Source organism: Podarcis tiliguerta, assembly GCF_965153285.1.
Source record: "Podarcis tiliguerta genome assembly, chromosome: 10".
NCBI lineage: Eukaryota > Metazoa > Chordata > Lepidosauria > Squamata > Lacertidae > Podarcis > Podarcis tiliguerta.
Genome location: NC_139543.1, coordinates 34,385,691 through 34,400,838, shown reverse-complemented (window position 1 = coordinate 34,400,838; position 15,148 = coordinate 34,385,691). Strand labels below are relative to the sequence as shown.

The window sequence follows — 15,148 nt, the reverse complement described above, 5'->3', positions numbered from 1 at the left end:
ACTTTGGAGTGAATTGCATTCAGTTTGCTCTTGTCTGTGGTCCCATTGTCCATATCCTGCTGCTGCTTCACCCTTGTGTCACCCACGTCAAATAACTGTAGAATTATAGCGTTGGAAGGGACCCATTCGAAGACTGAAAATCTCATGGTGGGGAATCTTACCTGCATTTTCCAAAGAAATTAAACCAGCTGGATTGCACCTGTGCATTATGCACAGCAATGCATTCCAGAGCAGAATAACTGCTCATTTCCTAAGCAAATTGAACCATAATTCCCCACACAGGGAAGAGATGTTAGGTTTTTTAAAAAATTATTATTATTATTATTATTATTATTATTATTATTATTATTATTATTATACCAGCTAAAGGGATTGCAGTATTCCAGTGGAGCGGAAGTGGACAAGAAGTCTCACACTGCTGTGTGATGTGGGAATGTTAGCCTGGGCAGTATGCCTGCTGATAAATGAGATGCTCAGAACATAAGGTCATAAACTTTTCTGTGGAGGGAAGCTCTTGCCTTATGTAGAGAAAAACAGTTAATAGGCATGAATGTTCCATGATTTAAAACCAGTCTAACAACCCTTGAGTGATGTCAAATAAACAAATAGTGCTTCTAAAAGCACCACACTAGAGCTACAGAAAGAAGGAAAGACTCTTAAGTGAAACTTTACATTTTTCTGTTTTTAAAATTATTAACTGTAAGAAAAAACTTGGTCTTTAGATAACTAACTTCTCTTAAATACCATTATTTATTGTACAGTAGTGAGCAAAAGTCATTTTGTGACTTTTTTCCCTTTAACCTTTTCTGTGAAGAGGGGTGCATATGTGTAGGTTATCAGGCTTGAGAAGCGGAGGGGAAAATAGAGCATTAGGGTAATACCATAAGCAACATTTATGAATGTATAGTGTCAGGCACACAATTTTAAAGGAGTCCAAGTTTCGTCAATGAATGGAAGGGGGAGAGGGCTGCTGCTACAATCACTGAACCAGCTGATCCCAATTATGACATCCCTGCATTTTAAGCTAGTGCTGATTAGATATAAAAAAATGTATATCACTCTTACTACCTTTGTGTGGTCACATGTTGGATGGGTTGAAAGTTAGAACAATTTGGCTTTGCAGCCCTCGTAAATTGGTGCTCATCTCCCAAAAAGACTTGGGGGGTTATAATAGTTAACTTAAGAACTACTATCCATTGTATATTATATTGTTGCATAAAATGCTCATCAACAAGGCTAATGTGAAGTTCATTTTGCCTTGGGAGGACAAGCTCATTTGTACTTAAAATGTGATGCATGGAAATACGTTGAAACCAGAACACAAATTTTATTGCACGATTTATTTATTTTTAATCCACAGTGCCTTTGCTTTTTACGGTTTTCAAAGGCAGCTATGCTGGTCCATAAGAAGGGAATTCAACAGTCCATTTGGTGTTAAGACCATCCAATATAAATAGTATATATCCTATCAAATCAGATATGTTGCATTTAGTAACCCGGATGCTGCAGCAAACAGTCCCACTTCTTTTAAATCTTCAGTTGTACTCTTAGTATATTAATAGTGAAGAGGGACCAGTTAAGAGCACAAGGAATCTCCAAGCCATTAACCAGAAAGCCATTTAAACTCCCCCTGGCACTACAACTGGTGACACTCTGGGAATGAGTGGTGAAGAAATACTTCTCACTTATGCCATAGTCTGGTGATGACAAATGATGGTCTTTCTATTGGACTACAGCCGCTATGGACTGAGTAGCCACATGGCATAGAATTTTAATTCCATCTTCTTCCACAAAATGTGAAACTTACACAGAAATTGAATTTTAATAAATGGTCCTAGTTGGGCAAAACCAGTATGTGATTAATGTTTTCTTGGATTAGTCTTGGTTTTAGGATTAAACTGGAGCAGGAGGTTGTAGTTTTGCATACCTGACTTAAAAATGTGTAGAATTGTAGACCAAATGATCCAGCCCCCTGCAATGTAGGAATATGCAGCTTTCCCATAGAGGGATCAAACTTGCAACGTTGACATTATCAGCACTATGCTCTAACCAACTGAGCTACAAAGAACACACAACTTTCTAAAATATATTGTAGATGTGACGTCCTGCCTAGTCACAAGGTATGGAGTACCTTTTCTGTTCCAGCTTGCCAGTTACATTTTTTTTTTTAAAAAAAAAGCTTTTCCAAGTCAGCACTGCTGTGGTCACTGCAGGAATGTTGTGTGGTTTTGAAAACGAGCTGTTTCCTATTAAATCTCTGTGGATTAATATGTATGCTGTGAAGGAGTCTGAGAAACCTGACCATTATGTTTGGTATACATCCTGCTCCTGTCTGTTTTTAACAGTGGATGAAATCTTAACTGCTGCTGGTAGGGTTTGGTTTGTTTGTTTTTAAGTGAAAGTGCTTATTTGGCTTCAAATTGTAGCAGGGCTGAAATAGTCATGTTACAGCAAGGCATTCTCGCTAGGACACGCATTAATTCCTGTAAGATTTGGGAAGTAATTTTAAATTCAGACAGCAGGTGGCACCCATGAGCCTTTCCAAGTCATAGTTTCACAGCAAGGGCCTTTTCTAAGCAAAACCTTACACTGTGTTTGCATATCTAATAACAAAATAGTTTATCTCAATAACAGCTTTTAATTAATATAGCTCTCCAGGTTGAATGTATTGAAATTAATGGATCATTAACAGGTTACTAAGCTTTCAAAGCTTGAAATACAATATACCCTCTAGCAAACATAAGATGCAGAATCAATATAGTGCCACTATCCCACTCTTTGATGATCCTTTTCTGAAAACATTTTTATAAAGTCTCACTGGAAAGTTATTTGATATATGCTACAATATTTCAGCCTAAGTTTATATGCCTGCTGTCATACATTTGATGAAGCAGGCTTAGAAATGTCATAACATTTTTGCTGTTAAAAGAATAATACTGTTGTTTCATATCCTAATGTTCACATATCTCTGAGCCCCATTTCGACTACCAGGGTTTATTTCAGCACAATCCTGCATCAACACTAAGCTGTTTTGGAGACTGCACTACACAGGGAGTACATTGGACTTGCTTCATAAACGATAGATACATTAGCAGCAGTTACTCTCTTCATCATTGCAGAGACCTGTAATATCAGAATATTGGTGTCTCAAGACGTTCCTTTACCCAAAAGACAGCTGGTTGTTTTTTTGTTTTTTAATGTGCCATGTTGCTTTTGAGATTTCCCATAATGGACCGTGGGTTGGGCTAGCTGATGAGAAAAGCAAGCAGAGAGAGACAGATGCACAAAGGTAGGAGAAAAATAGTAGCGCCTTGAGATATTTGGACCGTAAGCAGTCTATAAATGCAAATAGTAAAAAAAAAAAAGAATAAGCTTTGTAGCAGTTCAGTCTACCTTGGGTAACCTGACCTACATATTAAACTTTTCTCAAGCTCTAAATTGTTGTCAGGTTGTTGTGCAGCATATTGATTTTTATGCTTTTTACTGGTGTTTGAAACAGGTTGCCTGCTGGCTGAGCTGTTCATGTGTTGTGTTGTTTTCTCCATCTGATAAAGCTAGCCACCTCAGAGGAGCCCCTGAAGGAAAAGAGATGCTCCTACTTACCCCAATGCAATGCAGCTAGTACGATCCAGCTTTCTAGAGTATATGGTTATAATGGAACAGTTCTGGTTACAACAGCAATTTTGTGGTTTCACTTCCATGCCAAGTCATTGAAAGAATTTTGAGTGCTTGTACCAGCCATTGGGTGTAACCAGGATACTTCCCTTCTATCAGAGTGGTGGTCATGTTCCTTCCATTGCTTTAATGTAAAGAAGTAGTACACCAGTCACTGTAACTGAGTATCTTCACTTACTATCTTTTCTCTTTCCTTCTTTCTTTTGACAGCATTGCTCACATTCCAGGTTCCCTAATGGAGCCACTACTTCATTGTACGCTCCATTACTAAAACCAATGTCCTTTTAATTTCAAAGGCTCCAAACTATATAAAAATGAAGGGGCTGTCTTTAGTTTTATTTCATCCAGTGCTTTTTTTTCTTAAAAAAAAATGTTTAGGGGTACGGTACTCTCATTTTCCTACTCATATTGAAATACTGCCCCTCAATGAGGCAAAACTTAGATTCACAAAATGTTTAGGGGTATGCGTACCCCTGCATCACCCCATTTGTAGGAGTGAAGAAGACTTTGCCACTGCTTAAAAGATGTAGATGCTTGTGTCAAAGTGGGAAAAGAGGAAGTTGCCTACAAAGTTGGTCCATCGAGGTCAGTATTGTTTACACCAAGTAATAATGACTCTCCAAGGCTTCAGATGGGTCTTTCCCAACCTTGAAGATGCCAGGAATTGAACCTGGGACTTTTGCATGTAAAGCAGAGGTCACCCTTTGAAGAAACATTCCCAAACTTAATTGGGAAAAAATCCTTGGCAAAGCAATAATTAGCCAAGTCATAAAGCAGAATCCAAGACTGTATTAAAGAATGGCACTGTAATTTTGGAGTGTCTATTCAGCTCTAAAAGAAGTGTGTGTGTGCTTCAGTATAGCGTGCTTCTGTAATGGAATTACCTGGCCACACCAAGGCACAGTTTTCAGGAGGGGAAACACAGGTAGAGGTGTACTAGGTGGGACTGCAGCCATGCAATCACTTTACTGTTTCCCATGCAGTATTTTTAATCTATAAGCTCCAGCTACACAAGTATTGCACTTCCCACTTTGCAACAAATGAATGCTAGTTCATTGTGTGGGCTAGAGTCAACAAAACCTAGTTCCCTGTCTGATTAGAATTGCTATGAGGGCCTTTTCAAAAATAAAAAGGCTGAAAGAAAAGACTGTGCAGCAAGTAATCACCTTCCAAGCCTGGAGAATCTTTCTATGAGACTGATGCATGGAATATAATAGGATATTTCTGAATCTTTTTGCACAGACCATCAAGTTGCTAAAATTATGTTTTTAGAAGTTTAACCAAAACTGGTTTCATTTTTTTAGCCAGTTCTTGCTTAGGGATGCTAGGTGGTATTCTAGTGAGCATTACAATGTCTGAATGATAATTGATTAAGCTTTAACTGATAGCCAAGATCAAATGAACTGTTAGGCGCATAATACAAAACAGGGTCTCAGCAATCTTCTTCCAAGATCAAGATGAATACAGAACAGTGAAGTATGAAAACATTCAGAGCGGTTAATTGGGAGGGATGGGGGTGGGAAGAGAAGGAAGGCTGGGTTTCTAGTAACTAGTAAAAACATGATTCAGATTGAAACAGACAATAAGACAGTAACTGCTAGATTGGATATTAATATCTTGGGTATGTTCCCCTTTGAAGCTATAAGGTGGCAACAGCTGGAATGCTGTGTTTAAGATTGAGCCAATTAAACAAGTTACAACACAGATAAATAATGTCTCGCATGCCTGGTAGAGATGAAAATGAATTCCTCTTCAAGGCACTGTCTCTTAACAAGAACATTAAATTATACAGCTGTTCAATTCCGATGGAATTGTTGGAATAGAATTGGGCATTCAGCAATACGAACAAGCAACCTGATAAAAGGAAATTAAAGTGCTTGTCTTCCATAACTCAAAACAAAATTATTATTTGTGCCAGATTAGAGATATGTATCTCTGAGAAAGAGAGAAACGATCCCTTATATAAGGGACCCATGGATAAGTAGCAATTCCCTCATTCCAAGGATAACCCCCCTAAAGAAGTATGTGCAAGTATCTACATCAGGCGTAGTCAACCTTTTTATACCTACCGCCCACTAATGCATCTTTCTTGATGATAAAATATCCTTACCGCCCACCAGTGCTGAATGGAAGGAGTATTCAGTTTATGCCATAGAACCCCCTACCGCCCACCTAGAACCCTGAAACGCCCACTAGTGGGCGGTAGGGACCAGGTTGACAACCCCTGATCTAGATCGTCTGGTAGATAATAATGGGGAGGGGTCAGAAGTTAATGTTGGCACCAATGACAAGCAAAAATGTAGTCGAGAGGTCCTGGAAGCAAAATTTAGATTGCTAGATAGAATGTTGAAAGCCCCCCAGAATCATCATCTTTTTTAATGGTAAATAAGGCATTGGGAATGCATAAGCACAGGATAGCAACTCAGAGAGATCAAAGCATGGCTGGCTAAAGACACTCAAAGAGATACACAGTGCATAAACGTCTATATGCTAATGTTAGAAGCCTACGAGCCAAGGGGGAGAAACTGGAGTGCTTTGTCTTGGAGGACAGAATTGATATAGTGACTGTAACAGAAATCTGGTGTAATGGAGAGGACCAGTGGATATAAACTCTATAGGAAAGAAAGGGAAACACAGTAAAGCCTGCAACTTAGGCTGCTTTTACTCACATGATTTCACCTTTGCATGGGTGGGTGGGATGAATAAATAAACGGAGAGCGGGAAGAAACCCACCCAATAGCTTTTCCTCGTTTACCAGGCATTGAGCAGATAACGCAAGGGCTCTGGAAGCACCCCACAGTCCTTGTGCCACCTTCCCAAAGCATGGTGGCACTTTTCCTTACCTCTAGGAAGTAAGCAAGAGGGCTCTAGGCCTGTAAGGAAGGCACCACCTCACTGACCAGAATCACAGGTGAGCACCTTCCCATGACGTTTCCAGACCCTGATAAGCAGCTCTCCACTTTGGGGGTCTTTGCCATTGATTTGCCTTTATGATTGTCTCTAGGCACTTCCGTCGTCTGCAAGGGATTCCCCACATGGTGGAGAGATGTTGCCAGCCTTCATGTCATGTTTGCAGACATCTTTGTAACGCGGATTTGGTCTGCCAATGGGCCTGGTGCCTGACACCAGCTCCCAGCAGAGCATGTCCTCCTTGAGGATCCTTCCACCTTCCATTCTGTGGACATGACCAAGCCAGCGTAGACGTCACTGAGACAGGAATGAAAACATGCTGGGAATGTGGGCTTGTGAGAGCACATCTTTGTTTGAGAGACTGCCTGCCATATGTTGCCCACAATCTTCCTGATGCAGCACATGTGCAAGGCGTTGAGACATACAGCTCAGGGTATATACTCAAGTCCCAACAAACCTCTGTCTCAAAACAAGATCTTTACTTGCTTAAATAGTACAGAGCAATTTTAAACAGTGGGCTTATCAGCACACTTGCTTTCTCCTAGGGATGTGTGACTATGTCAATTTCAGTTTCTCTGGTTTAGACATTTTCCCCACCCTTAAGTTCAGTTTTGCACATCAGTTTGCTAATTTATGTAAAAATGTCTTCACGAAGTATCTTCAGCATTTTAGTGCAAATGTCTCCTTGTACTTTTGCATAGCATTTCCACCTAACATAATGCATTTGTATGCTATTTTCACCAAATACCTACCCTACTCTACCCTAGTATATGCATTCTTGAACACATTATTTGGCTGTAGAACCGCATTGCAAAATTCACAAGTAATGATTTTTGTATGCTAAATTGCAAGTTATACTATATTTCCTTTTCCAAAAGTGGCCTATACTGAGATTATGGTAATCTTAGCAGCACAATGCAAACTTTGCTGTCCTTCTGCCAGCAGGTGATGATTTGCCTGTTCCAACAAGCTTTTGGGAACTGTCTGTTTCTAAGGAAAGGGCTGGTGTCGTGATGTTTTTATTGTAATGATCTGTATGTTTATAGACAGAGAGAGAAACATTGTTTTAATTCTCTTACATTCAATTGGCTTTTGATTATGGGTCGTCCCCCCCCCCCCCATGTTTTAAATTGTTCCCATTTTATTTGTAAGCAGTCTTGAGTCCCTATCAGGGAAGAAGGTGAGATATAAAGAAATAGAAATACAACAACAAAACAACAACTACAACTACAACTACAACAACAACAATGGTTGCTTTGAATACTTTAATTTGCTTCTGCAGGCAAGGGGAGGGACATAGTGTTATGAATAGCAATATCCTGATCACTCTACATCCTATTTTGCTACATGCACTTACACTATGTTTGTGATATTTCAGCAAGATTGCATGACCCTTTCAAGCTATTTGCCCACAATTGCTTATTTAGAACTAAGTCCACTTTGTTCTGTGTGGCTTCCTTGGAGGTAAGCATGCAAATAGTTGCAGCCACTGTCTCTTTCTAAACTGTAGAAAGACAAATTACTTTCCCAAGAGGAGTTATAAATTAGGGGCTTTCCGTGCTGCTGGGTCAGCACTGAACCACACGTATGGGAAGCAGAATCTGAACTAATGAGGTAGAACATTGCAGAGTTTGTGCAGTGTGCCCTGTATGAACAGTGCCACCTGCACAAATCCTACAGTCTGCTGTATTGAATAATATAAATTGGTGTATCTCAACTTAGATGCAGCAACCCTTCAAGCTTGGAAAGAGGCACTGTCCATATTCCATATATATTTATTATGCCCTAACTATATTATGAAACATTACTTCCGAACATATGCCTTCAGGACTACGAAAGCAGATTGAAGACATGGTTTTTTTCTTCTTCCTGCACAAAGAATCCCTCTTTATAGTTAACCTGTCATCTGTGAAGTGCCCATAAGTAATGGCAACACAAGTGTTCCTAGCATTTTTTTAAACAAAACAAAACCCCAAAAAACCCCTACTTCTGCTTAAATGTTTAGAGAGAAAAATAACTAAGAAGGGCTGATGGAAAAAATCCATTGCTATTATGTTCCAAGATGTGGGTGAAGAAAATATGCAAAATGATACTTGCATTTATTTAGGACTTTATCCCCGAAAGCTCTCAGTAAGTGCTACCGCTATTAAGATGCAAACATCTCATGTCAGCATTTTTGCACTGGGCACTTAAACCAACCTCACCACAGCATAACTTGAGTTAATCAATAACAGACTATAGGGGTCACTGAGCATTTTTGGAATTTAAAAAATAACTTTTCAAGGGTTGGGAAATACCTACTTACAACAACATATGGAGCTATTAGTTCAAACGCAATAGAAGATCACTGTTCCTGTTTACTGATAAGAAAGTGAGTGTGCACAGGATTGCCCTCTTAAACACATCTTACTTTTTGAAATATTTTTCTGTGACTATTGCTTTCTTTTAGTTCAAGGGAGAGGAAAGAACCACTAGATTTTAGATTAAGATATGTGATTTTAGATTAAGATATGTGATTTTAGATTAAGATATGTGATTTTTAAAATGTCATAAAAAATCAGTTACATAGCCTTAAAAAATGTTTTAGGCTGCAATCCTATAACAAGTTACCTCGGAGTAAGTTCCACTGAAGACAATGAGACTTATTTCTGAGTAGACATGCATAGGATTGTACTGTTAAAGTGAAATCTGACCTACATTAAAAAACCTATACTTAACCATCTTTAAACTGAATAAATGAACCTCTTTCAAATGCTTGAGTTAAAGGCTGGCATGGCTCTATCTATGAGAAAATATTGACAGAGGTAAAGCATTTAAACTTACACATTGACATATCATAGGTGATATTGTAGTAAACTCTGAATATTTATTAGTAATCAGCAAAACAGTCCAGTCATATGAGCACATCTTTTAGTCTTACTAAACTCACTTTGACTGGGTTATGCCCTAACTTTTCAACCTGTTATCAAACAATTTTTTGCCCCGGTGTCTATTTTTAGAAAGTTCTGGACAGTTAATTATTACAAAGAGCCAAACAAAAATTGCCCTGTTTCACAATTGTCTGTTTGTCTTGCTTCCAAGCATGTAGTTCTATAGTGTAAAAAGTATGTGGACTATATGTTCAAAGTTTTTGGATTATACTTAGGTTGTATAAAACCTCTATTCAGTGGCAAGCAAATTACCTGCTACAGCAACCAATTAGCATACATGATTTGCTTAGGAAATGTAAGATTTATACAACAGATTTCTCCCCTTACTAATTTAAATCAGTCCACCCTAATCTCAGCAGTGGAACTATGTAACTAGCCAGTCCATAATTTTATTTATTTATTTATTTATTTAGAAAATTTATCAGCCACTTGATCACAACAAAAGTATTCAAGTGGTGTACAAATAAAATTACAAATTAAGCATAACTAAAACCCACCAACCATTTCAAATCAAATATACATTAAACCATCATTAAAAAAACCAAAGATAAAATTAATAAAACTTTAAAAACAGATAAAACTAACATAACGTCTGGGTAGGTGTATCTACAGATAGGCTTGCTGAAACAAAACACTTTCAGCAAACTTCTAAAAAGTACCGTATTTTGCGCCCCATAGGACGCACCGGCCCATAGGACACACCTAGTTTTTTTGGGGGGGGAAATAAAGAAAAAAAATTTTATTTCTCCCCCAGGTGTGGGGCTGGAAGAACCAGGTCGGGGAACAGCGGGAAGGCGCGCTCTGCCTCCCCGCTAGTCCCCCGAGCTTGTGGGGCTGGCGATGGGGAGAATTGTGCTGAGCCCGGGACTGGAGGCAGCTCTGCGCAGCCATCGGGAGCCTGGCGGGACTTCGCGCCCGGCTCCCGATGGCCGTGCAGAGCTGCGCTGAGCCTGGGACTGGAGGCAGCTCTGCGCGGCCATTGGGAGCCTGGTGGGACTTCGCGCCCGGCTCCTGATGGCCGTGCAGAGCTGCGCTGAGCCCGGGACTGCAGGCAGCTCTGCGTGGCCACCGGAAGCCGGACAGGACTTCACGCCCAGCTCCCGATGGCCGCGCAGAGCTGCATTGAGCCCGGGACTGCAGGCAGCTCTGCGCAACCCTTGGAGCCGGTCTCCCGAGGGTTGCGTAGAGCTTCCTGAAGCCTGGAGAGCGAGAGGGGTTGGTGTGCACCGACCCCTCTCGCTCTCCAGGCTTCAGTGAAAGCCTGCATTCGCCCCATAGGACGCACACACATTTCCCCTTCATTTTTGGAGGGGGAAAAGTGCATCCTATAGGGCGAAAAATACGGTATAGTGAGGGTCTGTGTAGTGTCAATAGGAAGGGTGTCCTAGTGCACAGGTGGTGCCACATTAAAGGGTTGCATTGAAAGCACATATGATTGTTCCAATACTATTACTATCTTAAACACAACTCATTAAAATAAACCTTCTGAAAAATAATGCTCACTTTACAGCCAGGAAAACCCGCTAATCATGAATCTGTGTTGAATAATGACACTAGTGTATGGTTACTTATATTTCCAATGGAGGGGGCCTAAGTAAATAAAAGCTCTAGGGAGCCTGAGAAAACCCCATGAGGGGAGTCACATTCTTTCTTTTCAGCTAGCCTGATGGTACATTTTCACATTAATAACTTTAGATTATCCTAACATGATACCCTATGGTTATGTTACAGTACATTTGTCCCTTCTATTAAAATGACGCAAGGCTCCTTCATCACCTGGATTGCTACTTCACGTAGTGGCTACAATAGGGCAGCTGTCTGATCTAGAATTAATTTCAACAGGGAGCGCTGATGCACACACGCAAAGGAATGTGCACACAGGTAAATTCCTTCAGCTGAAATGTATAAGAAACCTGAATCTCTCTGTGGCATCGGAGCTCTTGCACCTGGAACAGGCCACTATCAATGACTACATTTTTTAATGAATGCATCATGCTAATTATGCTACTTGCACATAAATGAGAATTGTCACTTAGCTCTGTCAGCTTATTTTACATTAACAATGGTATTGTTCATTAATCATCTGCCTATTAACCAACAAACTGCTTTAATCTCTTCAAGTTTCCACACAATTCCTTAACATAAACATATGTTTGCAATAGTGGAGGAAGTGTAGGAGAGCACACAACTTATTCAGCAAAAGCTACTGTTCACTAAGTATGCTCATAACTCACAAGCTCAAACCAAATAATATTTGCTCACTGATGAATCTACTACAGCTTTACTTTCTGATATTCAGATGCTGCTTCTCAGTGCAGAGGAAGCCAATTCTGCAGAGTCCATTACTTTTATATCCCATCCATGGGCATAGCCAAGGGGGGGGGGCACCCGCTCCCCCAGATCAAGTAAAAAACAATACAAATACTTAACTAGCTGACCAATCACCTCAGTTCTCCCCCCCCCAAGTCCTGGTTACACCCATGATCCCATCTTTCCTCCAATGAGCTCAAGATGGGGCACATGGTTCTCCTTGCCCCTTTCATTCTCGCAACCCCTGTACAGTAGGTTAGGCTGAGAGATGCAACTGGCCCCAAATCACCCAACAAGCTCCGTGGCTCAGTAAGGATTTAAACCTGGATTTCCCAGTCCTAGTTCAGAACAGTAATTGCCAAACCACAAAATTCTACCACCTGGCTCTGCTCAATCTATCTCTATTATCAATTAAGATGTACAAGTGGGGCATGCTGTGTCGAGTCTGCCTGTTAAGTCATGCTCTCATCCAGGATATACCCTTCCTTCCAAAAGTCAGCCAGTGTTTTGTGGCTGTTCATTATTCACTGGGTTCTTTCCCCATGCCACACCCAAAGTCATCGTTCCTGAAACTTTTTGTTGCTTCTGCAAAAGTACAGAAATTCTCCTAAGCCTGCTGTTACCTCCCTTTTGTACATGGCTGGCAGCATTTTGGCTACATAAGGCGCCACAGTGAAATCATTGCTATTAGTGCACATAAAGGATATGCAAAACTCTGACATCCCACCCCTAATATAAGTACTTGTGTCTAATACTGACTGGGAGTCAGGAACCACAGAGTTGGAAGGGACCGTGAGGGTCACCTAGTTCAAATCCCTGCAATGCAGTAATATTTTGCCCAATGTGGGGCTTAAACCCATGACCCTGAGATTAAGAGTCTCACGCTCCACTGAGCTATCCCAACTGTGACTGATTGGAAGTCAGGTAGCATTTAACTTGTTTGTTTAATACAGCCGTAGTCCCGGCAAACTTCTGCCAATTTTAATGCATTATTTGTTTCATAGGTATTAAAAGGCCAGGCTTTTTGAGTGTGTCATCTGTCACACTGCTGCTGATTAGCTTAATAAAAGTTAGAATTGGAGCAGTAGGATGAGGCAGACCCTGCCAGTTCCTTAGAAGACACAGTGCACCTGCATAACATATTATTATTTCAACCTGGCAGCCACAGTGGTGTATCAACCGCTCTGCTGGCGAGAGCCATGTTTTTGCAAGCCTGATGTATATTCCCACTGGAATGGCCTTTTTGTCTGTGCTTACTTCGGGCGAAAGGAATTACCGGTAGGTTCTCCTACAGGGGATCAGGTATTGGCGAGCTTCCTGTCACCTGGGCGAGGGAGGCAACGCCGGCGCGGCTAGCAGGAGCAGGAGCTGGTGGCGCGATCAGGTTACAGCGGGGAACTCGGATGAGCTCCTTCACACAGGAACCAAGGGCGAGGGAGGATCCTCCACGCCCCTTCACCCATTGTCAGGGCCACCTCGGCAGTTTCCGCTCGCGCTTCGGCTGCTTTCGGCCGGCCACCCTCCGCCCTGTGGGAGAAAGTCGGGGAGCTTCGGCAGCGCCGCCGCCGAGCCTTCCGGGACTCGCTCGAGAGTTCAGTGCACCAACCGCACCACTCACCTGGGAGAAGCGGCGATCTCCGGCTCCGCCGCCGCCTCCGCCTCCTTCCTGGAAAGAAGCATCAACCACCTGATTGAGCTCCTCGCGGGTCAGTATAGAAACTCTACTCGGCGTTGAAGCCAAAGCAGGCGGACAAGCCGTGCAGACTGAGTGGTGGGGTCGGGGGAGAAAAGAGATAAGGAGAACTTGCTGCTCATAAAAAGGCAAGAGACTTGCGCGCGCTGGGGAGGTGGGGGAAGGAAACTAGATATATATTTTGCCTGGGTTTTTTGTACTTTTGCAATCGGGTGGGATGGGAAAGCAGTAGATCTGCTACCTCCGGCAACTCTGCACCCAGCAAATAGGGTAGAGAGCGATATCTGAAAATATCGGCAAACTTATGGGGCAGGCAGGGGGGGGGGTGTTAACCGTAGGAATCCCTGGATGCATCTGTCCAGGAAGCTGGATGGAACGTTAGAAGCTGATAAGATTCCCGAGTGGCGGATAAACGGGGGGGGGGGGGGGAGGGGGAGAATAGCAGAAAGTAAACTCCCGGCGGGGTGGGGGTGGCGGCTGGGTGTTTGACGGGAGGGGCACTCACTAAAAAGGAGGGGGGGGGTCCTACAGAGTGCAGCCGAGGATGCCGCCTCACTCGCTCCCGCTTTTGTCTCCCGCAGGCTGCGAGTGTGTGTGTTTGGGCGCGCGCGGTGTGTCCTGCTCACCCCCCGCCGGCGCCTCCTCTCGTCAGTCCCACCGGCTTCTGGAAGCTTGTCCGCGCTCGGGAGCGAAGTTAAAGGGGGCGCGAAGTTTCCCGCAACTTTCTTTCACCCCCCCCCCACCCCGCGCCGGGAACATGGCCACCGGGGGCTACCGGGCCAGCGGCGTCAGCACCACCACAGACTTCCTGGAGGAGTGGAAAGCCAAGCGGGAGAAGATGCGGGCGAAGCAGGCGCCGTCTACAACGGCCGCAGCCTCAGGGGACTGCAAAGCCCCCGGGGCCGCCGCCGCCGCCGTCAACACTACTACTACTACTACAACTACTACTGCTGCTGCTGCTAACGCCGCCACCGCCGAGGTCAACAACAACGGCAGCGGCGCCGGCACGAACTGCGTCCCTGTGGGCAGGAGCGCGCCCAAGGAGCCCCCGCCCAGCACCCCGGCGGCCGGAGCCCGAGCAGGAGTGGCGGAGCCGCCGCCGGGGCCCAAAGGCGTCGTGGCGCCGGGCTCCCCTGAGGAGGAGAAAGTGGCGGCCAAGGGCAAGGGCTCGTCCGGCCCCAGCGCCCGGAAAGGGAAAGGGCAGATCGAGAAGAGGAAGCTGAGGGAGAAGAGGCGCTCGACAGGTGTGGTGAACATCCCCACCGCTGAGGTGAGAGGGCGCCGCGCGCCGAACTGCGGGGGGGGGGCGTGACTGGCTCTTTTGAAACGCAGCCCAACGGACAGCCCAACGGCTCCCGGTGCTGCTGCTGCTGCACCTGATGAAGAGCCGGGCGGCTTCCTGGGCGACGGTGGCTCCTCCTCCCCGCTCCCTCCGAGGAGCTCGCCAGGGTTGGTTCGACAAGTCGAAAGGGAGGAGGTGGCTGTTTACCTACAGGCTGCTGCTGCTCCCGGGAGGGGATGGGACTACTTCAGGTTGCAAAACCCGCAAAGTGACCTGTTCCAGAAGAGTCAGACAAGAGAGGTCTGTTGTGCTGCTTCAGAGATGGCAGCCTAAGCTATGCAAATTGGA

General features: G+C 43.6%; 1 protein-coding gene across 1 annotated transcript in view; it reads left to right on the top strand.

Moving 5' to 3' along the window:
* Positions 1–14,275: 14,275 nt before the first annotated feature.
* Positions 14,276–15,148, top strand: part of PAWR (pro-apoptotic WT1 regulator) — a gene marked incomplete at its 5' end in the record, with an annotated part of 56,077 nt that continues 55,204 nt past the window's right edge. The window contains one exon of the mRNA XM_083400998.1: positions 14,276–14,788. Coding sequence (XP_083257124.1) covers positions 14,276–14,788 — 513 coding nt within the window. The remainder of the gene's footprint in view (positions 14,789–15,148) is intronic.